The 21226-nt window shown below is 40.4% G+C and overlaps 1 protein-coding gene across 1 annotated transcript; it reads left to right on the top strand.

Moving 5' to 3' along the window:
- Positions 1-11701: 11701 nt before the first annotated feature.
- Positions 11702-12769, top strand: LOC142345125 (uncharacterized). The gene has a single exon (XM_075397212.1). It carries the CDS (start codon positions 11702-11704, stop codon positions 12767-12769), a length of 1068 nt encoding a protein of 355 aa, XP_075253327.1.
- The last annotated feature ends 8457 nt before the right edge of the window (positions 12770-21226 follow it).

The following is a 21226-nucleotide window of genomic DNA, read 5'->3' as shown; positions in this document are numbered from 1 at the left end:
GAAAAATTTCGCGCAGTAGTCGTCGACTACCGGAAAGACACATTGCGAGTGTACAAATTATTGGGAGATTATGTTCCATTCGAAAACGAATTGTCAGAACTCGAAAAGAAGCTGAAAGTAGAAGATTTAAGCGAACCCGAAAAACAGATACTGTGTGATCAGGCGGAACGGTTATTAGAAAAACTAGATGAAGTTTTCGCGGAAGTTCTTCAAATAATGAAGACAGAAGCTTGTCCCCATGAGTTTGCGCGTTTCATTAAAGCTAGGAGTCAATATCAAGACCTGATAAAACAGTACAGGCTCAGCAAGGATTGTGGAAACCAAACATCGTTAGTGTCGACTACATCGGCTGGTGACAAAGACCCAAACGACGAAACTGTAATTGATACAGGTAATGGAGCAATAGAAAACGCTGAGGAGAACAACGAAGTATCTTCCAAGCATTCAGCTACACATGGAATTAGAAAACAGCCCAGTATCGCCAACTCGCGATCATCAAAAAGGCGACAGATCAAAGAAATGGAGCTCGAAAACTTAAGAGCAAAGAAAGAAACAGAGCAACGATTGCGAGAGCGCCAGTTGGGGTTAGAGCAGGAGCGTGAAGAAATAGAACTTCGTCCCCAGCAAGAAGAGTTACGTTTACAACAGCAACAACAAGAACAAGAGTTACGTCTAAAGATGCAACAACAAGAAGATGAACTGCGTCTTCGACAGCACGATCGAGCACTTGAAAACGAAAAAAAGAAAGCAGAGGAAGAAGAAGAGGAAAGACGTATGAAACTTGAGCTGACCAAAGGAAGCTCAAGAGCATCTGGATCGGTGGCAGATGAGATAGGAAGTGTTGGATCAAAACGAAATCACGAAAGAACAGCAGGGGGGGGGCAGAATCAGTGGCTCAACAGTCTGTCCATAGACGGCCACTATCTCCAAATGTTGTTATCGACCCACCAACGAATGTCACACAGGAGAGAGTTGACAAAGGTTTCAGCACTTACCCGAAAACTACCCCGCTGTTCCAACCGGGTGAAGGACTTTTCTCAACGCAACTGACAGAACCAAGCATTCTCAAGAAACCAGAAGTCCTTAAACCAATTAGAGTAACGGACCCACCAGCACCGCCGTTGACAAGAACGACGTTTCAGCAACAGGGAACGTCAGCAGTTCAAACAAGAAACAGGAATCAGAGTCCCATCAACTACTCTCGAAACGGTCTGCCGAGAGCAGAAACAGGAGCACAATGAAACACACCACTCCCCAAGTCATTTACCAACCAGTACCAAGCAGTGGTGCCAGTGGCTTGCCAAAACTAAAACTGAATGATTTTTCAGGAGATCCACTGGAGTGCCCAGAGTGGTCAGGTCTTTTTGATGTTGTTGTTCATCAAAAGCCAATCAGCGATACAGAAAAGATGCAATACCTCAAGACCAGTCTCACGGGTCAATCAAAGGCAGCAAAATCGGGAATGGGATTCAGCTCGCAATCATACTATCACGCTTTGGATATACTCTGTGAGGAGTATGGCAGACCAGATTTCATAGTCAACGCTCAATTCAAGAAAATACATACTCATCCTCCAGTTCGGCATGACGATTCTACGAGCATCGTCAAATTCGCAAATGTGGTTACAAATGTAGTAAACACTTCGACTCAACTTGGATATACATCCGACCTAGAATCAGAAGGAGGGCTAAGTTCAACAACTAGAAAACTTTCTCCGCAACTGAGAGAACAGTGGTTGCAGTACATGCAAGATCGTCGACTACTGAGAGGCAACCTGATTGTTTTCAAAGAGTGGCTTGCCTCCAAAGCTGCAATTCATGAGAACTTGTTAGCACAGACAAGCTCGTCGTTTGACAGAAACAAATTTCAAAGCCGTGATAAACCGAAGACGAGTACCTTTGCTTCAAACGCTGAAGGGTCGAGCAAACCCAAGAATTTCGACATGTGGAAAATTCAAATCAATGAAAGTAAAGGAATGACAAGAGCATGTCCAGAAGTTTCGACTGTGTTTCAATTGTTTGAAACCAGGTCACATGTCGAAGTACTGCAGAAGCAGGACATGCAGTGCACCCCACTGTGGAAGGCGGCACAACAGGCTTTTGCACAGCGAACTACCGAAGAAGGAGACTGCAAAGAATGTCTCAGATGCTACAACTGCAGTAGCAACTAACATCACCCAAGGAGGACTTCCAGTGGTACTAATCAAGCTGACAAACAGAGACTTAAGCCTAAATGTACTAGCGATGTGTGATTCGGGATCCTCAATCTCATTTGTGGACAAATCAGTGGTGTCAAAATTCCAACTCCAAGGCGGAAAAGCAGCTCTATCAGTAGCAGGGATCCATGGATCACAGGATGTAAAGACTGAAAAAGTGCCGATAGCTGTTTCAGTGCATGAGAAGTCTCGACCATTGACAACAGTGCAGTACTACGTACACGAAAAACTGAAATTGGGTGACCAGATTGTGGAGCTGCAAGAGTTGAAAGACCGTTACCCACATCTGAGGAACTTGCCAAATCAGAGCTAAAATCTAAACGATGTTCAAGTGATTCTTGGACAAGATTGCTACGACGTTCATCACCCTTTTGAATTCAAGAAGTCAGAAGACAAAGCTGCACCATGGGCAGCGAAATCAAAGATTGGTTGGGCTTTAAGTTGACCCCTACCAGCTCTTGCGACCACAGCAACATCAATTGCAGACAACAAATTAGCAAACCAGTTGAGTATGTGGTGGGATATCGAGTCCTACGCTTCAAACTGCGATGTCACAGGACATTCAAAGGAAGAACAACGAGCAATCAAGACGTTGGAACGAACGATCCGATTCAACGGTGAAAGATACGAAGTTGGACTTTTGTGGCGAGAGGACGAAGTGAAGTTGCCAAACAACTTCTACTCTGCAATGGGGCAACTCAAGTCCTTAGAACGACCCCTACAGAAAGACGAGGCGCTAAAGAAGCGCTACCAAGAAACCATCGACACAGATGTCAACGCTGGATACGTTCGGAAAGTAGATCAAGCTGAACTGAATGAAACCAAAGACAAACTGCAATGGTATTTACCACATCATCCCGTCATAAACCCGCACAAACCCGAAAAAGTCAGAAAAGTGTGCAACGCAGCAGCAAAGTATCAAGGTGTAGCCCTAAACGACAAACTTCTACCTGGGCCAGACCTGCTGCAGAGTTTGATAGGAATCATATTTCGCTTCCGAGAACACCAAATAGCCTTATCAGCCGATATAGAAGCAATGTTTCTTCAAGTAGCTGTCCCAAAGGATTACAGCCGATGTTTACGATTCCTCTGGAGAGAAGATCCAGAGCGGAGAATAGAAATTTACGAGTACACACGACACGTTTTTGGGTCGAAAAGCTCGCCGACTTGTGCAAATTACACCTTGCACCAAGTGGCGAAAGATAATGCAGTCAACGACGAAAATCTTGTCAAAGCTGTCCAGCGAAACTTCTACAAGGACGACTTCCTCAAGTCAGTCAGAGCATCTCAAGAAGCGATTGAAATTTATCAGAAAGTCAGAGACATCCTCATCAAAGGTGGATTCAAGTTGACGAAATGGATAACAATTGACGAAGAAGTCAAGTCACACATTCCAGAGACAGACAAGTTGTGAAAACTTTCGAAGCAGAACCACAATCATCCCCAATCCTAGAACTCAACTGAAATGTGGACACAGACAGTCTCATAGTCTGTCGTGGAACTGAGCAAGAAGTTCCAGCAAAAATAACTCAGAGAATTGTCCTATCCTTTTTCTCAGCAGTGTTCGACCCACTTGGGATATGTTCACCATTCACCATACGAATGCGGTTTCTACTCAAAAGCATCTGGGCAGCGATGCGACAAGCATGGGACAAAAAGTTGTCAGCAGAACACTCAAAGCTATTCAGTGATTGGTGCTCTTGAGTTGAGAGAAATAAAGACAATGTCAATAAATCGACTTTATTTTGAAAACGGATGCACAAACTTGAGACTACACATCTTTACAGATGCATCAGAGGAAGCAATGTCCATTGTGGCATATCTGCAAGAAAAAGTAACGCTAAAACTGACATATGTAATAGGGAAATGTCGTGTGGCACCCGTCAGACATATGACGGTACCGAAATTAGAACTTCAAGCCGCAGTCTACGGAGTTCGTCTCAGAAAGCAGATACTCAATGAACATGATGTCAAAATTGACAAAATCTATCATTTGACCGACTCATCAACCGTGCTACAGTGGCTACAGGCAGCGCACAAGAAACAACAAGATTTCGTTGCGAACAGAGCAGCGGAAATATTGGAAAATTCATCGATGGATCAATGGAGACACGTCAAAGGTGTCAAAAACCCTGCCGACATCGGAACCAGAGGAATGTCCATCGACGGCCTCAAGGAGTCCGTATGGCTAAACGGGCCGGCATGGCTCCAGGCAGATGAAGAAAAATGGCCAAAGCCGTGGTGCCAAGTGAATGAACTCGAGCCTGAGCAAGTTAAGAGTACTGTAGCAACAGAAACAAAACTAGACCAAATATTTGACTGGAGACGATACAGTTCCTTCAATCGAATTAGAAACTTCATTGCCTACTGCATGAGGTTCAAGACAAAGCAGAAGGGTCCCCTCAAAGCAGACGAAATTCATCAAGCAGAGCAAATACTGTTTCGATTTGTTCAAAACGAAAGCTTCCCGAATGTTTCGAAGTCTATAGCAAACAGCAAAGAAATCTCCAAAACTTTAAATATTGCCAAATTGTCACCCTTCATAGAGGAAGATGGAACAATTAGAGTGGAAGGCCGACTGAAGCATTCAAACTTTGACTACAATGCAAAACACCCAATATTGTTAACAGCAAAACATCCAGTTGTACAACTTCTGTTGGAGAAAGCACATCAAGACAACCTACATGAGGGCACAGAATATGTGAGAAACATGCTCCAACAAGAATACTGGATCATCGGGCTGAGAAATGCATTAGGAAAACCAATTCAAGATGCATCAAATGCAGACACAGGAACGCCAATCCAATTCACCCACAGATGGCAGATCTACTCCAAGAACGACTTGATGAACATGTGTTCCCATTCACCCATATCGGAGTTGACTACTTCGGACCCTTCGAAGTCAAGTTCCTACGACGTACCTTGAAGAGATGGTGCTGCCTATTCACTTGCCTGATAACGAGAGCAGTACACGTTGAAGTTGCTCAGTCATTGGACACCGAGTAATGTCAATGAGCTGAAAGCATTCATGATCGAGTGGGACAAAGCTAAGATTGAGAGTGACTTAGCACAGAAAAAGATTGTTTGGAAATTCAACCCTCCCGGAGCTCCTCACTTTGGTGGAATCTGGGAAGGACTGGTTCAAAGTTGCAAGAAGGTCATGATTGCAATCTTGGACAACAGAAGCTTCACCGACGAGGTACTCAGTACAACAATGTGTCTTGTAGAGCAGACGCTCAACGCAAGACCCCTGACGGCAGTGAATGACGACCCTGAAGATTTGACAGCACACACACCTAATCATTTCTTGCTAGGACGAGAGAACGCGAGTGCACCATTCATTTCATCCAGTGAACGCTACCATGACCTGAAAAAATCTTTCAAAACGGCTCAAGCATATGCCGAGATGATCTGAAAAAGATGGACTCGCGAATATCTTCCACAATGGAACCAGAGATCGAAGTGGTCAAAAGAACATGTGCGAAACCTGAAAGAAGGCGAGTTAGTGTGGCTAGTAGATGACTCTGTGAAACGCTGTGAATACAAGCTTGGACGAATCATTGAGATATTCACTGGCAACGACGAAGTTGTGAGATCAGCGAGAGTCAAAATGGAACATGGAGAGCTAAACCGGCCGGTCGTGAAGTTAGCGCCAGTATTCTACGATGGTGTTTCCGAGATCGAAAACAGGGCCGTTGATGTTGGCGCCACTTCAAATCAGCTAGAAAAGCCATCAGACAGCAATAAATAACTTTTGAAACTGAAAAAACTTAGAATTTGTCAAAACTCAAAAATGGTCAAAGATGAAAAATTTTACAAGTTCGGACCGAAAACTGTACACCCCCCGATTTTGGGATGGCAAAACCCGAGCAACCCGAGGTTATGGCAGACGGTTAGGGCTACCTCTAAGCTATTCATGGACCCAACAAACGTTATTCCATCAGACCCACAAGTGTGGCTCTTAGCACTTAAATGGTGCAAAATTGGCATTTTTCGATATTTTGTTATTTATTGTTAAATATCTTAAGTTGTTTATTTATGATTCCTTAGATGATCATTAAAGGTGAAATACCGTACATTCGAGGCATTTAGAGCTACGTAATAACCATCCGTGCTTATGTCAACAAAAGTAAATATTGCAGTAATTTGACATTTACTATGTAAACAATGACCTAAATCATTTTCTTGATTAACCAATCAGAAACAAGTAGCGATGATGTTATAAATGATAAATATTTGATTATTTACTTTAAACCAATTTTTTGATTAGTCAAATCGTATTGTTTTTAGAACCATTAGAAACTGTTACCAAGAGCAGTTGGCTCTCAGATAGACTAAAATTTGATTCTTTAACAACTTTAGTCTTTTTGCTAGATCTTAAGATCTTGCGAGTTCTAAGTTAGTTGAGCTTACTTAACGAGTAGTTTGCAACAGTACTAGCTACTGGCTGAAGCCTTACAAACTTCAGCACGAGATTGAACATAGACTATCAGTAAGGATTTTCTTAAATTCAATCAACAAAATTAAAGTTACAGTCCTTTAATACGTCCGAGCGACTAATTATTTGTGCGAGATCGTTAGTCAATCGAACCCAGTGAAGAACCAAGCCGGCGTAAAATTTGAGAACCAGGCTGTGATATATCGGTTCCGCTGAGATTCTTGAGCAGCCGCAAGATTAGAACTTGGATACAAAAAAATTGACTTGTTAGTTTTATTTGCGGCAACGTCATTAATGATTAAACCAACAAAACCTCCGCTAACTTCTTTATCTGTTTAAGTTGATTCTGGACCGATAACACAAAAGTGAAGAAATATTTGTGTTATGGTAGTGTTTAGGCAGAGTTGGTAGTATACAGTGTAAACGGTCCGTAACCGTTTAGCCCCCCAATCCTTCCCCTTGTTATTTAGTTCAAATTTATTGAGTTCATATTCACAATCGCTGTAAAAGTCATATCTTTAACTTTGATTTTTCATGAATTTCAATGCCAAACCTTTTTTTCATTATCATACATGAGTTTCATCGTGCCACTATTAACTTTGATAGTATATGCGGGTATAAACCACACCTTTGTAAGCTATTATTTAACAAGCATACAAGCTTATAGAAGAACACACAGCAAAATAAACTCTTGAAAACCAGTCGTTTTCTCTGAAAGTGGATCAGACTAAAAAAAGATAACAAATTTTGGCGCATCCTTGGTTTTAAAACCTAACCATCGACTCACAATACAGAGACAACTTAAAATTTCTGACTTGTAGTTTTTCACTAAAACTTTAAAAAATCCCACCACCTAGCTGAATTAAACGAGCTATAGATTTTTTCCATCTGATATTTTAGCACTTCAAATTTCTAGGCTGTCAGGCTTTCTAAGTAAGTTACAGTTCGATGATCTTCCCCCTGCATCGTTCATTGCACTCCGAACATTCTGATGCAATCCGCTCAATGCAGTTCTCTAGTCCATGCGGCTAGAGGTCCCACATTTGCTAATAAGACTGACTAGGGCCTGAGCGGGTGAGGCTGCGGGTTCTCTTTTGAACCAACGCATAGGCTGACGACGGGGATAGTCGAACATATACATAGGTAGCAAAGCCTGATCTTGCTTAGATGATAGCACGTTCTAGTTCAGCTAAAACTCTCTGACCCTAAGTCTAGCGAAAGAGCATTTAAAATTTCAGGGTTTGATTAAGCCCCTCTTACATTCAAACAGATACTCTAGCTGATTCTGATTTACGGTTTTGCACCTGCTGACACGCAAGTTAAATAGTTTTTGTTTCTGGGCACAAAATTTTCTAAAAGGTAAAACAGTATCCTCCCCCGGTTAGGGTGTTTCTTTGCGACCGTGAACAGACAAAACCCTCCCCACAGCGCAAAGCGTGCATAATATAATTTAATAAAAGACGGCATTCAAGCAAGATTTGGTAAAACACAAGACAACCAAACCATTAATAGCTGTCCACAACAGCAGTATAAATAGCATTCAAGTTATTTTTAGATACAAAAAAAACAATTAATAATCGTTCGAACAACATTTTAAGTGCTAACTAAAAGTGCAGTGACTCATAACACTCATAGTGCAATAATTGTTTTTGTGAATGTCATCGTGCAACCATAAACAAAGTAACCATTAACCAATGAGAAAAGCCAAAACCATGTCAAGCAAAATCAAAGCAAAGTCAACCTCCAAGGCTCAACTCATGCAACTCTTGAAGTTCAAAGTCATTGAGTGGGAAGCAGCACAAGACCTACTCGACGAACAAATACAACAAACAGAAGCAGCAGCAGACCTCCAAGAGCCCGTTGACGAACTTCGACTGCAAAAAGCGGAGCTTGATCGCATGTGTAACAAACTCATAGAACAGCAGTTGACACAAGAAGAGTTCGACACTGTTGCTGCAGAGTCTGCACGGAGAAATTGCAAATGGCTGAGAACCAAACAAAAAAGCAGATTGCTTCATGGGTCAAACCATCAAAAGTTCATCTCTTCCGACACCTCCTCGGAAGAACCCAACAAAATACGCATCGAGGTGGTTGTTTCAGGAAGCAGACGTAAACAACCAGGCGGAATGAGACGTAAAACGCCAATGCAAAATGCAGGTGAAAACGCTGAGAGCTGGGATGAGGTGTTCAGTTCTGATGACCATGATGGGGTACCGTTCAAAAACAGTAATCGTGATCATCAAAAAAATAACATGTGTAGAAAAATACAGTGCTCAGCAACAGAAACCAAAAGAAAACAGTGAGATACAGGAGCATCGCAGCCTCAGTTAAGATGTGAAACAGGTTCAGAGTTGCCCGATTTTTGATGTGAATGTTCCAAATCAAGGTTTTGCTACCCTCAATATTTCTAGCGATCAACCATCAGACACTGTGTACTGGAATTCCGGTACAGCAACCGGATTTCAACATCAAGCAATGCCTGACAATTTCACTCAAACTTTTGCAGACAATCACTATCCGAGGGATCAGCAGCAGTCACGTCATTTGCTCGGTAGTCAAATGGATCACTCATTCCCAGAGACAAACAAAATGATGAACGCTCCCAACGGAGAGACCAACCGTCACTTCAATTTCATTCCACAACAGTTTTCTGAGCAACAGTTCCAACAACGAACCCACAGTTCTAAATGGACCAACCATCAAGTGATGATGAATGCGTTCAGTCTACCAAAGATTAGTCTTGACCATTTCTCAGGCGATCCTTTGATGTGGCAGCAATGGTAGAGTTTTTTCAAGTCAACCATTCACGACAATCCAGCTCTTTCAACTGTTCAAAAAATGACATACTTGCGAAACCCGGTAACTCACAAAGCAAAAAACTTCATCTGTGGTTACTCTCACAACGGAGACTTCTATGAGGAGGCACTTCAGGAATTTATCAGAAAGTTTGGAAAGCCGCAGCATCTTGTGATTGCGTACCTCACACAACTTGAACAGTGGCCTAGGACCAGAATGGAAGATCCCAGCAGCTTTGTAATCTTTGCGTCCTTCCTCAGACGTTTGGTACAGACCTTTCGACTTCATCATTTTGAATCGGACCTGAAGGCTTCTGCGGTAGTTAAAGTTGCCAAGGAGAAGTTGACAACACCAATGACGATTCGCTGGAATCAACATGTAAGGAGCATGAGAATAGAGCCGCCAAATCTGGCTTACTTTGCAGATTAGATAAGCACATATGCAGAAGCTTGCGAGGATGGCTCTCCACAAAAACCACAAAGGACAGACCGGGTTGAACGGCTTCCCAAGGCCAGAAACACTCCAACATAGTTCTTCAAGCGAGCTCAAATAGTCAACTATGCTCTGTGGATCACAACCTTGGTCGCTGCAAAGAATACCTGAGTTGACCGTCAGCTGATCGTCAGCACATGGTGAGGCATCACAACTTGTGTGTCCAGTGCTTGAAGAGACATGAGGGTGGATTTTGTAAACCAAAGATTCGATGTCTTGTAGACAGATGCAATGGGTTTCATCATTCAACTCTCCATCGAGACGACTTCAGGACTTTGCAGAGAAGTGATTTCCAAGCAACGAGTAAAGGGGGATTCATTCCAGGAACAACCCGGTGCAGTCAAACTACGGTAGAAACTTCAACCATACAACGTCTCAGCTTTCGTCAACAACCAGTAACACACCAAATACCAACAACAGAAGGGGATACAATCAAAACAGTTTCAACCCTCGTAATCCAAGCTATGGAAACAACAACTCGCATCAAATTGTCAATCAGTAGCACATCAATCCACGGCAAACTAAAGACAGAAGTAACACTCACTTTCAATCAGTGACTAGCAACGTACTGTATGATGATTCATCAAAACTTCCACGGGTGCAAAAACCACACTTGTAGCAGAAATCGGGAACCCACATGGGTCAGAGCTTTTATTCAACTACTTGCAATACCAGTCACGCTCTTCTACAAAGACTTCAACATAGAGACCTATGCACTTTTGGACAGTGGAAGTGATAATACACAGATCACACAAAACGTTGCTGATGCTCTTCGGATTAGAGTCCCCAAAGATATAGAGCTTCCTCTAGCTTCGCTACATGGGGAGCACACAGTGACAACAGCTGATGACATGATTGGAATTGGTTCACTTCACAGCTCAAAACCGGTGACAAGTCTTCCTGTGTGCGCAACCTCCATAGAGCAGTTCCAGATGCCAATCGTCCCCGCAGAAATGTTGAATAGACTTTGTAGAGACCATGATCATTTGGCAGAAATCAACTTCCCACAAATTCGTGACAACAAAATTGGAATACTCATAGGGGCAGATGCTTTTCTGGCTTTTGTTCCAAGACATTTCACTACCGGCAAACCAGGAACACCCTACGGAGTTAACACACTGTTATGATGGATTTTGACAGGCCCTGTGCCACAAGAGTACTTTCAACCAAACCGTAAAGGAAGCAGCAACCACAACATCACTCTTTTCAACCATCTCAAGCGAGGTAGTGACGACCCGGACGAAAATCTTCTACATCTTTTTTGGACCTTTGAGGGTGTCAAATTTAGTCAGGGTTCTACGAAGGGACACACTGAAGAAGACCAGAAGGCAATAAAGACCACACATCACAACGGAGAAAGATATGAGATTGGACTCCCTTGGCAAGAAAACGTCACCCTACCCAACAACTACTTCATGGCAAGGGTTCAGTGGCACGCCCTGCAGAAGCGATTGGAGAGAGACAACCAACTGAAACAGAGATATATGACAACTATCTTTGATGATATGGATAAGGGATACAAAGCAGCTGTTACGAACCAGGATGCAAAGAACATTTGGTACCTACCGCATCATCCCGTCATCAACAAGCAAAAACCGGACAAGATAAGATGAGTGACAAATGCAGCCTCAAAATACAAAAGGGGTTTCTTTGAACGATGCGCTGCTAACATAACCGGACCTTTTGTGCAATTTACATGGACTTCTTCTACGGTTTCGTCAGTACAAGGTTGCAGTAACAGCAGACATAGAGGCAAGTTCATGCAAGTTGGAGTCAGAGAAGAAGACCAAGATGCTCTCCGTTTTTTGTGGAGCGACAATGATCAGGAGAGGACATCCAAATACCAACGACTCATTTTTGGAGCAACGTGTTCTCCTGCCTGCGCAAGTTTTGTTCTGCAAAAGTGCGCCAACGATAACAGACAAGAACATCCAATATTCTTTGACTCAATCACAAAACAATTCTACATGGATGACTTCATTCAAACATTCTCAACAGAGGAAGAGGCAGCAAATATAGCGACTGAGCTGAAACTTGTTCTCAAAACTGGGGGACTCAACCTCACCAAGTTTCTCAGCAATAACCCTGCTGTGCTGGAAAAGATTCCAGAGGAAGACAGAATTGGAGTTCTAAAGTTACAAAGGATACTTGGTCAAACATGGAACCCTGAATCCGATCAACTTCTTTTTGCGAAACCCAAACTGAGCTATGAAAGAGAGAATATCACACGGATAAAGCTTCTCTCAATGGCTGTTTCTTTGTTTGATCCCATTGGAATAATCTCGCCTTTTGCAATTCGACTGAGATGCATCTTGCAAAAAGTAGTCAAACAAGGACACAATTGGGACCAGCTACTATCAAAGGAACATTACGACGAAATTCAGCAATGGATGGAAGACTTCCAGAATATGCCTTCAATTCAAATCCCCAGATATCTAGTTCCCAACGTCGATGGAACTCACGAGTTACACACCTTCACAGACGCCTCACTTTCAGCAGTATCAGCAGTCGTGTATCTGAGGACAATCTCCGCTGACGGCTCAATAGCTACCCACTACGTCATCAGCAAGTCCAAGGTGGCACCAATAAAACAGATGAGCATTCCCAAATTGGAGCTCAAAGCAGCTACACTGGGAGCAGAACTAGCAGGCTTCTGTGAGACCGAGATGACAATAGATGTGAAGAGCAAAAAATTTTGGACCGACAGCACAGCAGTACTCAGCTGGATCAAATCAAAGGATCGAAAAAGATGTACATCGCAAATAGGCTCAACAAAATTGCTGAGAACTCAAACAAAGACGACTGGCGACACGTACCAGGAAAAATGAACCCGGCTGATCATGGTACCAGAGGTCTAGCTCCATGTGATCTTCAAAAATTTTGGATAACAGCACCTTCTTTCCTCATCAAACCTGAGAGCGAGTGGACATTCTCCGGTGACAAAACAGCTCAAACATACGCGACTCAAGTTGATGTCAAGACCAGTGAAAAACCGTTGGTAGATCCAAACAGACTTTCAAATTGGCCTAGACTCCTTGGCATAATTCGAACAGTGTTTCGAGCAGTGCGGGTATTGAAGAGGTTGATCAAACGCAACGTACCTTGCGACTTGGACGACCTCGCGGCTGACGAAAACAAGGCTTGGAGCTTTCTCTTGATGATATCTCAGTCCACACACTTCAAGGACACAGTTTCTCGACTTCAAAGTGGACTACCCCTAGACAGGAAGGACAAACTATTACCATATGACCCTTTCTGGATAGCGACGGACTACTTAGGGTTGAGGGACGAATTCAGAAATCTGGATTGCCTTTTCAGAGCAAACCTCCGGTGATATTCCACAACAAGTGCAGAGTTGCCAAACTGCTTATTGAGAAAGCACATCACGACTGCGGGCATCATGGAATTGAACATGTTCGTGCACATATCCAAGCAACGTTCGTGATAGTTGGAATCCGCAGAGCTCTAAGAACTTTAGGGAAGTACTGCTTCATCTGCAGACACTGGCGAGCAGACAATGTCAAACCGAAGATGGCTCCTCTACCAAAATTTCGCTTTCCGGAGCAATCCAAACTCTACCCATTTGTGAATACTGGAATGGACATGTTCGGTCCCTTTCACATTGAAAAATCCAGAACCCAGACAGAAGTCAATTATGTCTGCATGTTTACATGCTTGGTCACACGAGCAGTACACTTGGAAGTTTGTGAGGACCTCTCTACTGACTGTCTACTAATGGCTATTCGACGTTTTGCATCCAGACGAGGATATCCTGCTGTCATTGTTTCGGACAACGGGAAAAACTTTGTTGGAGATAACCAGGCAATGAAACTCAATTTTCAGGAAAGCTACAAACCAGACAACAATTAATTACGTCTCCAGCTGGCCCAACAGAACATCCAGTGGACGTTCAACCCACCTCTGGCACCGCACATCGGAGGGGTTTGGGAAGGACTTATCCAGTCGGCTAAACGAAGCCTACTTGTTGTCCTCGGAAGCCGCCGACAAAACTTTTCAGTCTTCCATACAGTCGTAGCGGAGGCCGAAGGAATTCTTAATTCACGCCCACTGACGCATGTTGGGAGCACTTTGACCGACGAGGAACCATTAACACCGAATCATTTCCTGATGAGAAGACGCCACTTCTGCCTAAAACCTCTGGCAAACAACAGAACCCGGTTTTCAACTAAAGACTTCAAGGAGTCACAGACCCTTTTGGACCACTATTGGTCTCGTCTTCTCAAAGAATTTGTACCCAAACCTAACAGACGGACAAAATGGCAGCAAGCCAACAATGAGCTCAAAGAAGACGATGTTGTTTGGCTCTACAAAGATTTTACACCCCGAGGAATTTGGCCCATTGGTCGGATCGTCAAAGCACATGTGAGTAGAGATGGAGTGGCAAGAAGCTTCGACATCAAGACCAGTACTGGCATGGTGCAAGGTCCCGCAGTGAGATTGGGCAAAGTGTTTGAAACTGACAATGATTCTTCTTCGTTGGCCGCGGAGGGTGAATGAATACTCCTTCAATCATGTCAAATTGATGCATAAAACTCACTTAAGCGGAAACTTTCGAGGCAGTTAATTTGAATTTCTGATGTCAATTATTTTGTTCTTTTCTGATAATTTTATTTGCTAAGTTTTGTTGTTGCTTTCCGGAGTGTAAACGGTCCGTAACCGTTTAGCCCCCCAATCCTTCCCCTTGTTATTTAGTTCAAATTTATTGAGTTCATATTCATAATCGCTGTAAAAGTCATATCTTTAACTTTGATTTTTCATGAATTTCAATGCCAAACCTTTTTTTCATTATCATACATGAGTTTCATCGTGCCACACTTAACTTTGATAGTATATGCGGGTATAAACCACACCTTTGTAAGCTATTATTGAACAAGCATACAAGCTTATAGAAGAACACACAGCAAAATAAACTCTTGAAAACCAGTCGTTGTCTGTGAAAGCGGATCAGACTAAAGAAGAGATAACATACAGCAACAGGCAAGTCACTGAGGAATTTTTTAATTGCAATTTTTCAAGGTTTTCAAGAGGGCTCATATCTGTAACATTATATTGACTTTCATAGAAAAGTTGAATTTTGATAGTTTTGATATTAAAACTGCTGCATCGCTAGTATAGACCTCAATCTATGAAAAAACCATGCTCGACCAAAATTCGGTATGATTAGACTTTGCTTGACACAAAGAGCTATGAAAAAATTTGTTAGAATTTATTAATCACCTGGACCTTTGCTCGACTTGACATTTGTCGCTCTGGACATTTGCTCGACCCAGGTTTTTTCACCCTGGACACTGCCTTGACCTAAGAACTAAAGCCGAATTTTTGCTCGATCAAACTTGGGTTCTGGACTTTTCCTAAACCAAAATTTTTGAGGAGAAAAAATTGGGTCAAGCAAAAGTCTTAGAAGTTCGCAAAATTCGCAAAAGTCGCAAAATACATAAGTCAAGAAAAAGTCTTTTCGTGGGTCCTTTTTACCAGGTCAAATTTATTGTCAATTCATGGGTCGCGCAAAAGTCTGATTTGTTGAAGAAAAAATTTAAAGAAAAGACCCAAGAGAACAATTTTGTGTCAGAAGTGCTGCTGATAGTCCGAGGAGAACGATAATTCCCTCAATCAACTGTCCAATTCCTTATTTTCTAAATGCTGCGCATATCACTGTCCGAGAAAAACAATTGCCCCCTACACAAGCAGAGCTGAAGGAAACAAAAAATGAAAACTGAAACAAAACAAAATAGGAAAACAAAATTGAGCCGATAACAAAACCATCAGTTCAGTCTGCAATTGCAATGCCAACTGAAACTGCAAATGTGGCTTGAAAGGGCTTTTTTTCTTTTTCGCTTATCTCTTACACAGAAATGGTCCTTCAAAACAACCAAGAGAAATAAAATTTTTATTAGCAACAAGGAGGCTCGGTAATGTGCGTTTGCACATAAGGTTTTGACCCCGCTCATCCATGTTTTTATTTAATTCTGTACCAAAGGAGGAAGAGATAGAAAATTTTCAAAAATTCACATATTGTTCAACAAATAAATAAGTGAAATAAATAATTCTGGGTTAGAAGGCCGATAAGATTTGCCTTATAAGAAGTAATAGACAAGACAAATTCAATATCTATACTTAAACAACACTTAAAAACAAAAATGAATATGGAATCAGATAAAACCTGAGTTCAACAAATTAACCTGCACTTCACAAGATAGGATATGAGGCTTGTCAATATTAAGACTTGGTAACAAATACACAAATAAATGCAAAATGGGCATAGCTCATTTATACGTTTCTGTTCTTGAAAACAACCAAATTCAAATTAATTAAAAACAACACGTATCAACGGGGATTATAAAGATGGCTAATTCATAGATCATAGGAAGCAGGCGACTACAAAGGAATAAGAAAAACGAAAAGAGGCAATTACATTATTAATAAAAAACGTTGTCTCAACCGTTAAATTCTTAATCTGTTCATAGAGAACATTAAATATTTTAATTTGCCAATTTTTTTCAGCACCAGTTTGGCTATTATAGTAGTTTAATACTGTGGCAAAGAAAAACAAAAAAACTCAGAAGTGGGCAAATACCCAAGAATCACACTTCTCTTGCGTGGTACAAAGTCAAGAAGCCCTTAGTTGAAACTAAAACCAATAAAATGTCTAGATGTTGAGCAAGAATATGCAATTTTGATTCACTAAAAAAAGATGAGACCTGTCAACACAGATACCAAGCAACAAAATTGATAGAAATAAGAAAAAAAACAAATCTGAAAAAAGCACTGATTTTTTTAAACAAAAATTTATTTCTCAGGAAATCATGTTGTGCTTGCTATTAGAGATGCTAAAACATAAGACGACAAAAACAAAAAACAGGGACAAAACAATTTAGGCGTTTGCTTGTTGTCAGGAATATGCTGAAAGACAAAATAAACAAAAAGCAAGTGGAAGCAAAAAAAGAAAAAAGTTTGTCAGAGAAATGTTTTGCAGCCATCAGAACTAAAAGCTATTAACTGAAATCTTTAAAAATGTTCTCTTGTGCTTTCTTTGATTGCCAACTGGAGTTTTCTTTATTGTGATAAATTAAAAAGACGTCAAAACACAACCTTGAAAATAGATAAAAATGCAAAAATGTCAAAACTTTTGAAATTACGTAGTGAGAAAGTAAAGCCTAGAAGCCATTAGTTATATATATGTATATATATATATATATATATATATATATATATATATATGTATATATATATATATATATATATACATATATATATATATATATATATATATATATATATATATATATATGTATATATATATATATACATAAGGCCACTGTAGAGAGTGTTTTGCACTACACTTGGAACCTAATGTTCTTTTTATGTATTGAGACTAAGCTACAAGTAGATAAAAATAGGATAAAAATTTGGCATACTTTTAAACTTAGCTGACATTTAATAAAAAAACACATATAATTAAATTCTCAAGAGGCATTAGATAACTAAATGCATTTTATAGTATTACCTATATCTCCAAGAATTGGAATCATGTTTTTAGTTAATAGAAAAGTCATGAGGCTGCAAAAAAAAGGATAAATAAAGCAAAACAAAATAAATCAATTAATGTTTACAAAAACACATAGTCAAAGCCATATATATGCGAGCTTTTCTCTGACAACATAATGCATATTTTATGGCCATATTCTGTAGTAAAAACAATTTTTCATCAATTGGATCTGGATTTGAAAACATTTTTTTTCAGTAATCAACGTAATCAACAAAAATAAAAATCCAAAAACTTTATGAAAATATTTTTGCACCCCAAAACAATTCCGAATAATTATTGATTGTCTCCAAGATGGGTCCAAGGGTCCAAAACTAGACCTGATTTGATGTTCGTTTGATAAAAACAAAATTTTTTTTCAACTTAGATCAGTTAGCAAAAGAAATATTCCAATGAACCAAAATTAATTGATGTATTTTGTACATTTATTGATTTAATTTATCGAAAACCCTGCATAATTTTATATCTGAAAGACTAAAGAGAACGTGAAAACACAAATAGATTTTTTGAGGATATTTCAAAGACTGCGAGCAGATGTTTGGTTTCTACTTCCGGCATATTTAAACAAAGTGGGATAAAAAAGCATATTTTGGAGCCATTTTTGAATAAAAAAGACTGCAATTCCAAAAATTTACCTAAAATATTATCCAAATGACTTGTATAAAACTAATTGAAAAGCCTCCTTTATCTCAAACAGTTAAATAATTTACTTTGTTGTTAAAGATTTTAACAAATTGTGTCATAATTAACAAAAATTTGGTCAAGAGAAACGGAAAATGGGGATAAAAATAACGCATTTCCTTCTAGTATTCACAAAAATTTAAACCTCGATAACTCCCTGTTAAAAACGAAAAAAGTCTTTTAATTTCCACATTCTACAATGGACGGATTTTCTAGTAAAACCAGTCTCAATTCTCTAGGATGAGTATAGCGATTGGTCAAAGTTGACTGAACAAAAAAGACCCATTTGAGTATAAGTTCCCTTCCACCACAAAGGGATCGGAACAAAAATTGTTAAAGTGTTAAATAACAATGCAGTTTTGAGTGAATTGTTTTTCATTTAAATCTGCCGCTTTGGATCGGTTAAATTGGGAAAAATCATTTTGAACTGCACGATGTTTCTAAGTAATGGGCAAGTTGTGGGTTGCGACATGGAAGTTTTTTTTTGGATTATTCTATTTTTGTTTCTGTCTCATTTTCTGTCGGTGACTCATATAGATAAAAAATTGTTTGTACTCATTGCACTATTTTGGTCTCTGAAGGCTACTTGTTTTCGAAGTTCTACCTCGTGATAAACAAAATAACATTTTTTTTACAAATAACAGTTGGCATCTTTCTGTTTGAAGGTTCTCCGGTTGATATAAAAAGTTTTATGGCTTGACCGCTCCAAGCAAATTCCTAGAAAATTACTAACGAATTTTTGGCTCCAATGTTACATCATTAGTATTGCAAGTGTCAACCAGAGGTTTCCCTAGTCGATTCAGGAGCAAGATTAATCAAGATTGGCACTCAATTGCAAGGTGTTGCAAGATAAACAATAGATTTTGCAGATTTTTTGCTTCTTAACCTACCCTACCTAAACAAAAAAGCGCCTAAAAAGCAGCTGAGGTCATTTCCTAACATAGTGTTGTAACGAAAACAACGTTCCTATCCTATTGTTAATTTTTGTGACAAGAAACTTAGGAAAACAGGTAATAATTTATTTTATATACATTAGAAAAACTTAAGTGAAAAAATTAATGAATACTTCACATCAAAACCCAACTTATCACTTGAAAACAACAGGAAACAGAAAACTCCCTCCTTTGCCAATCTTCTTTTTTCTTTTTTCTTTGATTTTTTGTTGCTTCAAAAAAATTTGTTTCTTTTCGTATTGAAGTATTACTCTTTTCCGTTTCCTAGTCAAGTTTTGGTTATTTAAAGTGATTTTATGGTATCTGAGTCCTGTTTACAATTCAACGAGAATGCAATAAGTGAAACGATTGATTTATTGAAGAGCGAAAAACTGTATAAAATTTATTGAACAACAAGCTGGAAGCCTCTAGATGCCTTACTATCTCGTTTTTTGTTGCCCACTAGACTAGTCACAACTGGTATACAATATAAAGAAAAAAATGTTGAATCATTTTTCTGGAAACCAGTGTTTTGAATACGATATCACCAGCAATGTAAATGTGGTGATACTACTACTACTACTACTACTACTACTACTACTACTACTACTACTACTACTACTACTACTACTACTACTACTACTACTACTACTACTACTACTACTACTACTGTTTCAACACTTTAATTCCAAATATGAAATAAAGGCACGGTTGGCAACAAATACAAATACAAATACAAATACAAACAAAACAAGAAGAGTTATTTGTTTGGTTATTCTGTGAAGTGCTGTACGACGAAATTGTTGAAGGCATTCTTTGACCCGGTTGCTGCTTTCTCCTGCAATCTGGTGAACGATACTTTGTTTCGTACACAGTCTCCTTCGATTTGACTCATCCACGTTTTCCGTTGCCCCCCAGGAGCGCGTCTGGCATGGGCGTATTGATCGGGCGGGTCCCAATCGAAGGCACTGCGGGCTAATCTTCCTGGTTCCATTCTCTGGATGTGACCGTACCATTTTATCCGTTTGAGCATGATCATCGTGGATAGTTGGGGCATTCGCGATCTTGACATAATTTCATCGTTCGTTGCTTTCTCCAGATATGACACACGTAGAATTCTCCGAAGACAACCACAGTGGAAGCTCTCAAGTTTTCTCTCCATTAATTTCGAAAGAGTCCAAGTCTCTGAGCTGTACAGCACGGCTGATAAAACGAGTGCTTTGTACAAATTGCACTTGAGGTGCACGCTGAGCTGCTTGCTCTTCCAGAGATTTTGGAAGTTAGCAAACCGTTGTCTACCTTCTGCAAGTTTGCAATTGACTTCCTGGAGGTCTCCATGCTTGAGGCTGACATATGATCCGATATACTTGAACGCTTCTATGTTTTCAAACTCGTTTCCGATAACATCTTGTACTTTGCAGGAAAACACGCGTGTGGCAGCTGCTTTAATTTTGCCACAGTATCTCGATTGGTGAACTTTTCGGCCATTGACTGTTTTGAACTTCCTTTCACACTTGTCACAGGTGAGGCTCGCCTCTAGTTGCTCGAACTTTGACTTGTCGACGACATTCTTTGACAAACCGGCTTTGCAGAATCTTGTTTGGTGCACTTTGCGTCCGGTAACTGTACTGAATTGCCGCTGACAGTTCTGACATCTTAAAGACTCTTGATCAGCCACCGCTGACCCACTCTCATTTTCTGGCGACTCTAAATCCGCTACTGCAGATTGTTGTTGTGAAGCTACCAACGCTGGCTTAGCCTCCGCTAAGCTTTTCAATCTGAGCTTCCGGCCATCTTGTGTTTCGAACCAGCCCGCTTTCTTTTTCGTTCCCAGCAGCACCTCCGTGCCGATGGTTAGTCGTGACTGGCTAGATGTCTCTGCCAGGAGTCCTAGTTTGCCTTTATGTGTTCCAGTGAGTATCTCCACGTTCTGTTGGATACTAGGCACTGCAACAACATTTGGGCTGTCGTATTTTACGCCCATATTCTTTGTTTTGGTCATATTAATCTTCAGACCAGCGGCTTCCGCTAGGGCCTCGATTCGATGTAGGTTTTCTTGCACCTCACTGTCTGAGACCCCCACGAGAGCAACATCATCAGCAAAATCT

Source organism: Convolutriloba macropyga, chromosome 8 (assembly GCF_964194025.1).
Source record: "Convolutriloba macropyga chromosome 8, txConMacr16.3, whole genome shotgun sequence".
Lineage (NCBI taxonomy): Eukaryota > Metazoa > Xenacoelomorpha > Acoela > Convolutidae > Convolutriloba > Convolutriloba macropyga.
This window is presented reverse-complemented; position numbering and strand designations above follow the sequence as displayed.